Source organism: Astyanax mexicanus, chromosome 22, assembly GCF_023375975.1.
Source record: "Astyanax mexicanus isolate ESR-SI-001 chromosome 22, AstMex3_surface, whole genome shotgun sequence".
Lineage (NCBI taxonomy): Eukaryota > Metazoa > Chordata > Actinopteri > Characiformes > Acestrorhamphidae > Astyanax > Astyanax mexicanus.
Window position 1 is genome coordinate 29,947,079 of NC_064429.1, and position 11,134 is coordinate 29,958,212.

The following is an 11,134-nucleotide window of genomic DNA, read 5'->3' on the forward strand; positions in this document are numbered from 1 at the left end:
CATTGCTATCTCATGTCAACAGTCTGAGTTACGTCAACGAAATATTTAGTTCGAGTTTAGGAATAAATCTACACTGATGGGCGTGGTGGTCTGGAAGTGAGGTGTGTTCAGGTTCATTTCTGGTGTGTTGATATATATTTTGGTAGTGGAAAAGACAGGAGCTCAACTGACTGATTAAAACCCTGACAACAGTCAATCAACAGAGTCCGTTACTATAGGTGTGGTCAGCACGTGTACACCTCTGCTCATTAAACACACACCCACACGGACACACTGCAGTGCACAAACCCGACTTTTAACTCAACAGAATAACAAAAAAGAGAATAAAGAATAAAATAACATTGCTAAATTTAGCCCAAGAGAAGAGTCTTAAAAAAACAATATAATACAATAGCTACCAAACATCCAAACAATCAAAGTATCCATCAGAGCAGGTATTTACACGTTATTTTCTTAAATCTTTAAGAGTGAATGCGTACAGAAAGGGATTCACAAAGCTGTTAAGGAACGTCAGAGCGTGCCAGGAATGAGAAAAAAATGGGTTAGGTAAATTTTGGGGGTGTAAAGACTAGTGTTGCAAAATTACCATATTTTTCGCATTAAAAGGTGCGACTAAAATCTTTTAATTTTTCCAAAAATTATCATGAATTTTACCAGTCAAGTATTAAGGAGCAGTAAAAGCACTCTGCTGAAGTACAGATTTTTACAGGAGTTTAAGTTTAGTTATCCAGCACTGATACTGGGGCAGTAATAGCATTAGCTGCTAACCATGCTAATTGCTAGCTCTTTTGCCGTTCAGAGGTGAGTATTATTGAGAGGAAGACAATATATAAGAGAGATACCAAATAATACTAGGCAGCCTGTACACTACAGTATATACAACTTGATGATATCACAAAGGTTTAGCTACTTTTCTCCATGAAAAAAGTTGGCACCACGACCCCAGACCACGAGTGAAAAATGCTGTTGATTTTGCAAATTAATTCCAGCTTTAGCTGAACCACAAGCATTTTATTTGTATGCATTATGCATAACACTGTAGTAATCCTGATTTATAATCATAGTGAGAGACTGATGTGTTAACTGCTTTGCAATGCCAACACGGTTTAATTTGGACACATTCACAGTTGTTACAGTACAAATTTGCTTATGCAAAAGAGAAGGCATGAAAACTAGCCACAACATCAAGTCTGAAAATGTCAGCACATAAAAAAAAGAATGATATTGTGAGCTTGGTTCCAGCCGTTTGCAAAAGGGGTTGGGTCTGTCCCTGCCTTCCAAAGACTTTTACTTTAATTCAAAGACTTTTCCTTCAATATAAATACTTTTACTTTGATTCAAATACTTTTACTTTGAATCAGATATTTGTAAAGAGTATATCAAAGATTTTTTTTTTCAAATCAAAGACCTTTTTTAAAAAAAAACTTTTTTCTTTTAATTCAAAGACTTTTTCTTTGAATCAAATATTTTTACTGTAATTCAAAGATGTTTTTCTTTGAATCAAAGACTTTTACTGTAATATAAACACTTTTTTCTTTGAATCAAATATTTTAGACTTCAACTTCGATTCAAAGATTTTTACTTTACAAAAGTATTATTAAAATTAAAAGTTATCTCATGTATACTTGCCTTCTTCTGGAGTTGTCTGGTAGTCAGATGCCTACTTGTTCAGCAGAAGATCTACTGATTTATTATTACAAAATCCTAACTAACAGTCTAAGTGGTTCCTCAAAGCAAGGAAGCTACACCATATGTACCGCCCTCACGCTGAACCACGCTTTATCAGGGAAAGGTGTCACACTGTTCTGCAGTACTTTATCTTTTACAGTAAAAGTGTCTGATTCACAGGTCTGATATTGTCAGATGTTTCTGTCTGTGTCTGTTGTAAAAAAGAAAATGTGTTCTTTATGACTTGTCTGGTTAAATAAAGAATAAAAAAAGAATGACAATTTTCTTTTAAATCACAAAACATGAAAAATGCTACATCTATCAGTTGTGCACTATTTCAGTTTTTTTTTTTTTTTGTCTTTTTAGTCTGTAAAAACAGAACTTGGTGTAAAACAGGTGTCGGCCAGAGGCGGCCTGCGAGCCAGATGTGGCCTGCAAGCATGAAACATCTGGCCTGTGAGGTTATTTGAAGGATAATGAACGATAATGAAAAAAAAATAAATAAATAAAATTCTCTGTGGTGTTTGACATGACTTTAGTTTCCACCCATTCAAGTTCTTTGGCTCCCTATCTCCTTATAAGGGCGTTTTTTCTTGGTCTTTTCACAATTCACTCGCCGGGGCAGTGGTAGTGTATTGGACCGCGACCCTGACAACACAGGTTTGATCCTGCGTGAGGAGCGGTGTCTTCATTTATCTATTGTTTCCTTTCTTCTTGGGTTTACCTGCTTTGAGATCAACTGTTGGTTCAACAACCCTCTGGGCTGGAGAGATACTAGCCTGTAGAGCTCCATCACATTACACTTCATTTTACAAAACAGATTTTATTTTTGCGACCTGCCATGTAACGGCTTGGAAAATATCTGGCCCTCGGACAAATTTAATCGCTGACCCCTGGTGTAAAAGGTTCTTGAGAATAAGTGTTCTAGTTTGGAACATGCTATAAATTTCTTTACACTCATAGACTGTCTCTTTAAGTGGTTGTTCTGAAGAAGTAAGTGGCTGAGGTGATAACCTCCATTTCAACCTTTTACCTTCTATTGCTACTGTTCCTCATCAGATTAACCTAAAATGATCTTGTCATCTAACATCACTTCTTCTTTTAGCTTTCGCAGTTCCTCAGCTACAACCACATTTAACACATTTAACTCCTCTAACTCCTCTAACTCAAAGCCATGCAGCAGTGGATCAACAGCAACTTGTCCAACATATCGCTTCCTTCCTCACCTGAAACCTTGGTGACCAGCAGTGTACTAGGCCGATGCTTTGCACTGGGGGTCCCTGGAAGCATACATAACAGTGCTGGTGCTTCTTTCTAGATCAGGGGTGTCCAAAGTACGGCCCGCGGGCCATTTGCGGCCCGTTTCCTTTTTTAGAGCGGCCCGCGAGGTATTTTAGAAATAGAATGAAAGTTGGCCCGCTGTTAAGCAGGTTTTTATAAGAGGGTGCGCATTTCTAGCGCAGAAAAACGGGGCAAAAGAGTCTAAAAGCGGAGAGGGTGTGCATTTCTAGTGCAGAAAAACGGGGCAAAAGAGTCTAAAAGCGGAGAGGGTGCGCATTTCTAGCGCAGAAAAACAGGCCAGAGATCTAAAAGCGGAGAGGGTGCGCATTTCTAGCGCAGAAAAATGGGCCAAAGAGTCTAAAACCGAAGAGAGTGCGCATTTCTAGCGTAGCAAAAACGGGGCAAAAGAGTCTAAAAGTGGAGAGAGTGCGCATTTCTAGCGCAGAAAAACGGGCCAAAGAGTCTAAAAGCGGAGAGAGTGCGCATTTCTAGCGTAGCAAAAATGGGGTAAAAGAGTCTAAAAGTGGAGAGAGTGCGCATTTCTAGAGCAGAAAATCGGGGTAAAAGAGTCTAAAAGCGGAGAGAGTGTGCATTTCTAGCGCAGAAAAACAGGGCATAGAGTCTAAAAGCGGAGAGAGTGCGCATTTCTAGCGCAGAAAAAACAGGCCAAAGATCTAAAAGCGGAGAGGGTGCGCATTTCTACCGCAGAAAAACGGGCCAAAGAGTCTAAAACCGAAGAGAGTGTGCATTTCTAGCGTAGCAAAAACGGGGCAAAAGAGTCTAAAAGCGGAGAGAGTGCGCATTTCTAGCGCAGAAAAACGGGCCAAAGAGTCTAAAAGCGGAGAGAGTGCGCATTTCTAGCGTAGCAAAAATGGGGTAAAAGAGTCTAAAAGTGGAGAGAGTGCGCATTTCTAGAGCAGAAAATCGGGGTAAAAGAGTCTAAAAGTGGAGAGAGTGCGCATTTCTAGAGCAGAAAATCGGGGTAAAAGAGTCTAAAAGCAAAGAGAGTGCACATTTCTAGCGCAGAAAAACGGGCCAAAGAGTCTAAAACCGAAGAGAGTGCGCATTTCTAGCGTAACAAAAATGGGGTAAAAGAGTCTAAAAGTGGAGAGAGTGCGCATTTCTAGAGCAGAAAATCGGGGTAAAAGAGTCTAAAAGCGGAGAGAGTGCGCATTTCTAGCGCAGAAAAAACAGGCCAAAGAGTCTAAAAGTTGCCGTAATTAAGGAGTTTAATATTAAGAGACATCATGAAATTAAACATCTTAGTTTAAACAACACTGTCAAAGATAAAGATAGTTAATCAAGTAAAATGGTGTGTAAATGAAATAATCAGGAAAATGTATTATTTAAAGAGGTATATTTCATTATTTGTTTTATTACAGAGTGTGGCCCGTGACTTCAAATATATTTCTCCTTCTGGCCCCCAACAAAAAAAAAAGTTTGGACACCCCTGTTCTAGATAGCTAAAGACAGGAGGAAGCTTCACCTAAAGGCTGATGATGATCCTTGGCGTGTCAGACCTAATTAGGGCTGCAGTCATCAATTATTTTAGTAATCGAGTACTCTTCTGAAAAATAAATTAAATTAATCGAGTAATCGGATAAAACATATTTGTTTGCATAAAGAGTAATGAAAAAAACACAAGAGAAAACGGTACCACTTTAAAATAAGACTACCTTTATAAAGGGTTTATAAATGGTTTACAATTAGTTTATTAATGGTTACTAATTAGGTTGCACATGCCTTAAAAATCATTAATAATCAGTTATAACACATATGTAGAAAGGGCAACAATATAGATGGCTGTGGGTTCACTATTTGGCAAACAACAGGTCATTGTTGCCCTTCCTAATTATGTGTTATAACTGATTATTAATGATTTTCAAAGCATTCACAACCTAATAAGTAACCATTAATAAACTAATTGTAAACCATTTATAAACCCTTTATGAAGGTAGTTTTGTTTTAAAGTGGTACCGAAAAAACAAGACATTTCACTTAACAATGAACGACCAATTAATTTCCTTTTTAAAATAAGTTATATATTTTTAATATATATTTTAATTCACAACATACATTTCCACACTGCAAACACAAATAGAAATAAATAAAGGGGCAATAATATTTTAATAATTAGTACTTTAATCAATTAAGCTAAATTATTTTTAACAAGGATTTCTTGTAAATATCAAAATATAGGGAATTAATCAATAAAAAAAGCATAAACATTTGCATTATGTTGTTCAGCTTAGCTTCTGAACAGCAGAGATGTTGCCAGTTTGTCTCATAAAGCCGGAGACATGTATTTTTTAATAAACTCCACAGCGCTGTGTTCACTTACATAAAGCCTGTATTAAATCCAGAATTGTCTGTTTTTATAAACTAACCACACATTAGACAGTATGTCTAATATTAAGCGCTCCACAGCGCTGTCGTTGTGTTAATAAGCTACATTAATATTAATCGATACATTTTTTTAAATCGAGTAACTCGAATGACTCGAGTAATCGTTTCACCTCTAGATGTAATAACCCTGCTCCTTCTGCCAAATGTATGGATCTACTCTCTTCTTCACGACTGGGTCTTTGGCTTGGGCTTTTATATAGTTAGTGATTCCTATGCTTGTTTCGCAGAAGTGAAGGTATGTTAAGAAGGAGTTTATGTGAGGAATTGGGGAAAAAAGACATCAAAAAGCAAGGTGAAGAATGAGGAAGTAAGGATAAGACAAAACAATTTAATAAAACATGAAAATAAGGACGTTTTCACACCCGCATTATTTGGTCCGGTTAAAAAAACGAACTCTGGTCCGTTTGTAACTTTAGTGCGGTTCGATTGGGCAGGAGGAGGTGGTCTCGGTCCGGTCTCAAACGAACTCTGGAGCAGTTTCCTTGTGGTAAAAATGACTTTCAGATTTCAGCTACCAAAAACATATAAATTAAGACTATTATACAAACAATAGCCAGACTCCACCCTCAGCTCAAATTTAAAAAATGCTAGAAAAATAATATAAGGGGTAGTTTGGGAGGGGCGCTGGGTGATGTATGCGTTTAGGGGTGGGGCAGAAGAGAAAGCTGGTTGGACATCCCAATGGGGGGGTGGTATTATTAAGAGATTATTGAGAGATGGAAATTACCACAGTAAAAGCGTTTTTTAAAGGTTAAGAAAGGTCTATAACATTTTAAGCAGGACTGGTATGTTTCAGCTATTAATGATTTTTTTTAAGTAACAATATAGTATCTTTTTAAGAAAGAATATACAGTATCCCCTAAAATTTAAGTCAAACAATAACAAAAAGAGCTGATAAACTGTACAAAGATCTTATTAAAAGGAGACCAACCACTGACTGAAATATAAAATATAACAAGACTGGGAGTAATGCTTAAGCCAATGTACATTCAATAAATAGGTATAGCCATACCAAGTCAAAAGATCACATTTTTGTGCATTTTGGAGCCAACAGTTACACACTAATCAATCTTTTTTTTTTTTACGAGATTTTTTGAGTGAAATAAAATATGTTATAGGAATAGTAATTTAGTAATTATAGTAGCAATAAAATATAAATTTTCAGTTTAGAGAATTTTGGTCTCTCCACATTCAAACAGATAAAGTACCTAGTGTTGCAAAGATGGATGCCGAGTAAATTGACTTATAAACACTTTGTGCATCCACAAACATGTTTTATTTTATTTTTTCATGGCATTTCTAAGGTTCTAAAGCAAGTCCATTATACTGTACATTAATGCATAGTAAGGCTGAGAAAACTACACAAAATGTGTTACAGTGTATTTATAAGTGCTGAGAAGGAAAATTCACTCATAGAACATATAGAAATGGAAGAAAAATCTGCATTTATCAAAAACACATGAAAAAACATGTTCAGCACTAAATAACCTTTTACAACAGTAATATCATCAGCTCTCATACAGATCAACAACACAACAAGTATACTATTTAACCATTCTATACATCCAGCACCTCTACACACACACACACACACACACACACACATCACACAGATTGGGCAGATCTATCTTTATTCTCTCTCTTTCTCCACAGCTTTTATTTCTTTTCTCTCCATTTCTAAACAAAAAATATTTAAAAAAAACAAGTGCAAACTATAAAGAGTAAATAGAAAGAGTAAAGAAAGACACAGAACAAAACTTGTATCTCACATTTAAGAAAACCACCCATAAAAACAGCATTTAAATGAAAACACAGCTATTCTCAGGCAAAAAACAGAGTATAACAGGGTGGTAAATAAACGTATGTAATCAGATTTTTTTTTATCCTCTAATGATGAACAGTAATGAAGCAAATGTAATTTGTTTCACTGTTTTGTATTCATGATCAGTATCCAGCTAATTAATGCCATTTTATTAAAGAATCAGTTAACCAGGATTTAAATTAGTTGTAAATTAGATTCTTTTCACCTAAAATAAGATAATCAAGCAAGAGTTTACAAGAATATACAATATATTAGATCCATAATAAATTATGGTACTTTTACTTTCTATACTTAAGCACATTTGAAGGCATTCGAAGGTCTAAAGGGTGGATATTTACTTTTACTAAAGTAATATTTTACCCTGGCTATCTCAATTTAAATATCTCAAGTACATGGTTTGGGTACTTAATTTAAAACTGGTTAGTGTGACATTTAGCAGTTTATTTTTCTGACTGTATCAAGATACGTAAATTAAAAAATACATAAATTAGGTATAAAACTTAATCATTATTATTTTTTATATTCAGTATAGTAAAGAAGAAATTGGTTTTCATCCATTTTTTCAATTATCTAGTTTTTGATTTCAGCTTTTTGCAAACAGAATTTCAAAAAATGAAAAGGGGAATCTTCTCTCGATTTTAATTTTTCAGTTTTTGTGTCTTGTAACACAAATCTGATGTTGAAATCCAACTTTCAAAATGCAAAAATGACAAAATCTGTAAATAAAGAACATTTTTTTTCTGAAATTCAGATTGTGAGGGGCAGAGATGAAAAAACAAACACTGAAAAAATGAAGGGTCAGTGTAACAATTATTAATCACATTTCCTGATAGTTTTAGGCTAAACACAAAAATAGAAATTTTGATGTAAAACTCATTATTGTTATTTTTTTATGTAGTGCAGTGTACAAGAAATAAGTTTTCATCCATTTTTCAATTTTCTTTTTTCATCTCTGCCCCTCATAATCAGAATTTCAGAAAAAAAAGAATAAAATGGATATTTCTTTATTTTATGATTTTTCAATTTTTGCATTTTGCAAGTTGAATTATACGATCAAATTTGTGTTAAAAGATCGAGAACATTTAATTTATTTTTTCTTAAAATTCTGTTTGTGAAAGGCAGAAACAAAAAAATATATCATTTAAAAAAATGATTAAAACACATTTCTTCTTCTTCACTATACTGAACAGAAAAAAATATATAATTGAGTTTTATACCCATTTGTTTTATTTTCAAATTTAGCTTGATAAAGTCAGAAAATTTAATTGCTAAAGGTTACACCCTGATGATGGATAAAAACTTGTTTCTTGTACACTGTCCTACATAACAAAATAAATATTGAGTTTTTACATCCAATTTTCTTATTTCTAATTTTGCATTTAGTCTCAGACGGTCAGAAAATGAAATTAATAAATGTTACACTGACAAAAACCTTTTTTTCATTAATCAAAAACACACATTGACTATTTAAACATCAAACAAAAACATATAAAACTCAATAAATGGATTCTTTGGTCATTTTAAAAGAAAGAAATCACTGCTTGAGAAACATCAATTCCGTGAAAGACCTAAGCACTGTCTGTTCCGGGTCTCGGCTGCCTTAGAGCCCGAGCTGAGAAGGCATATACAAATGGATTTACACAGCTGTTGATGAAAGTCAGAGCTCCGGTAACATTACTTCCAGCTTCGGCGAACTTCAAAAGCTGCTCATGTCCGATTAACACTGCAACGATCAGCGTAATGTTGTTGATGTGATGCGGGACCCAGAAAAAGAAGAAAGTCAGCACAATTCTGATCACCAGTCTGGTCATCCTGTGTGTGGTGATGAAAGCTGATTGACTGACGCCCCGGTGAAGACGGACGTAGAAATAAACCAGAACAGGGAACGGCAACGCGAACAGCACTGAGGTCTCCCAGACCAGAGTGGTCACTCTCTCTGAGTAATTCTGAAAGTACGCCCTGCAGTGCAGACGTCCATCCTTCCCCGTGGTTACGCGACGCTGGACGAGAGAATAGCAACTTAGCAGTCCACTCAGGATCCAAATCCCACCCACAATTCCATGTCCTCGAGCTCTGAGGTTCGCCCATTTCTGAGGATGCAGCACTTGCACGTACCTCTGTACACTCAGTATCGTCACACACAGCACGCTGCTTAAGAGGCTCCAGTAGACCACGTAGGACAAGATCTTACACAAGGCCAAGCCAAAGACCCAGTCGTGAAGAAGAGAGTAGATCCACACCGGCAGCAGGAGCAGGGTCATTAGGTCTGACACGCCCAGGCTCATCAACAGCCTTGGGGTGAAGCTTCCTCCTGTCTTCAGCCATCTAGAAAGAAGCACCAGCACTAAGATGTTTCCAGGGACTCCCAGTGCAAAGCACAGCCCCAGCACACTACTGGTCGCCAAGGTTTCTGGTGAGGAAGGGAGCGAAATGTTGGACGAGATGTTGGACGAGATGTTGGACGAGATGTTGCGGCCGACCTGCTGTTGCTGCATGGCTTTGAGTTAGATGAGTTGCAGTAGATGTGGTTGCGTCTGTGGACAATAGAAGTCTGTTTACAGCTGAGGAACTTAAGATGCAGAAAGAAGAAGTGGTGGGAGGGGAGTCGTGGTTAGTAAAGCGTTGTTGATGCATTTTCTCAAGGGAAAAGTTCTTAGCAGAAGCACAGTGGTTAGAGCGTTGGGTTATTGACAACAAGACTGTGGGTTTGATGCCCAGGACTGTTGAACGACTACTGTTGGGCTTCTGGGCTTCAGGTCAGCTGAAGAATGTGGGTTCAATACCTATGTCTGAAGGGACTTTGGACAAGGCCCTTAACCTTCCTGTTATGTTCATTTTCATGTTGTATGTTGATTACACTAATTCTAGATAAACAGAAGAAGTTTCATACTGAAAAAATAGTTTTAACTACTTTTTCTAGATCTTCAAACTTTAAAACAATCAATGGTACAGGGTAAGCCAAAGAATGGGTCACCATATCATCTCAGTGAAGGTCAGTAAAATTGGAAGGTCAGCCATTCCATATTCCAGTGGTCAGACCGTCCACTCTTAGAACATTGGATTATTAATGACAAAGTTGTGGATTTGATATACAGGTTCAGCAAGCTTCCACTGTTAGGCTCTTGAGGAATTTTTGGACTCTTGATTTTGACTATTGGGCTCTTAGTGACAGTCTTGTGGGTTTTATACCTGTCTTCAGGAAGGTCTCAAACCCTTGAGCAGTATTTGAGCCTTTGATAAGCACTATTGGGCCTTTTTTTGATACCCAGGTTTAGGGTTTTATATCCAAGTTCAGCAAGCTTCCACTGTTGTGCTCTTGAGCAATGGTTGAACCCTTGATGTTCACTGTTGGGCTCTTAATGAGAGGCTTGTGGGTTTGATACCTGGTTTAACCAATGCCCCTAACCCTTAGAGCTTCCCCGGTGTGGCAAGGAAAGCTGTCCCCAATTACCACAGTTGGGTTAAGGGTGTCATCATTGGGTGTGATAATGTTGGAACTCCGAGAAAGGCCCTTAACCTCCTCTTCCCCAGATCAGCCGAGCCATATCCCATTCTTTGGCTGATCCTTCACCTTGACCACTTTGGATATGATGGTCCAGTGGTTAGAGCACTGGGGTTATCAATGGCGTGATTGTGGATTAAATTTTAGGCTTCAGCAAAGCTTCCACAATTGGGAACCAGTTTTGAGTAATAATTGGGCACCACAATGTAATATCTCACTGTTGGGCCCTTCAACAATGGTTAAACTATTGAAGATAGGCTTGTGGGTTTGATACCCAGGTTCAACAAGCTTCCAATGATGTGCTCTTGGGCAATGGTTGGGTCTTAAATGGGTTTGGTGGGCCTTAAATGACAGTATTGTGATGATGGTATTGGTTGCCCAAAAATTACTACAGTGTACTGCACTACAGCACAAAAGGGTTAAAGGATGTCATCACTGGGTGAGAAACTGCATGA

General features: G+C 37.1%; 1 protein-coding gene across 1 annotated transcript; it reads right to left on the reverse strand.

Moving 5' to 3' along the window:
• Positions 1 to 8,637: 8,637 nt before the first annotated feature.
• LOC103040339 (leukotriene B4 receptor 1-like) lies at positions 8,638 to 9,761 on the reverse strand. Its single transcript, XM_007230102.3, has one exon. It carries the CDS (start codon positions 9,670 to 9,672, stop codon positions 8,746 to 8,748), a length of 927 nt encoding a protein of 308 aa, XP_007230164.3. The 5' UTR covers positions 9,673 to 9,761; the 3' UTR covers positions 8,638 to 8,745.
• Positions 9,762 to 11,134: the final 1,373 nt, after the last annotated feature.

What these genes read in the sequence shown, in the direction of transcription:
- LOC103040339 (XM_007230102.3), bottom strand. Translation starts at nt 9,672, where the DNA reads ATGCAGCAACAGCAGGTCGGCCGCAACATCTCGTCCAACATCTCGTCC.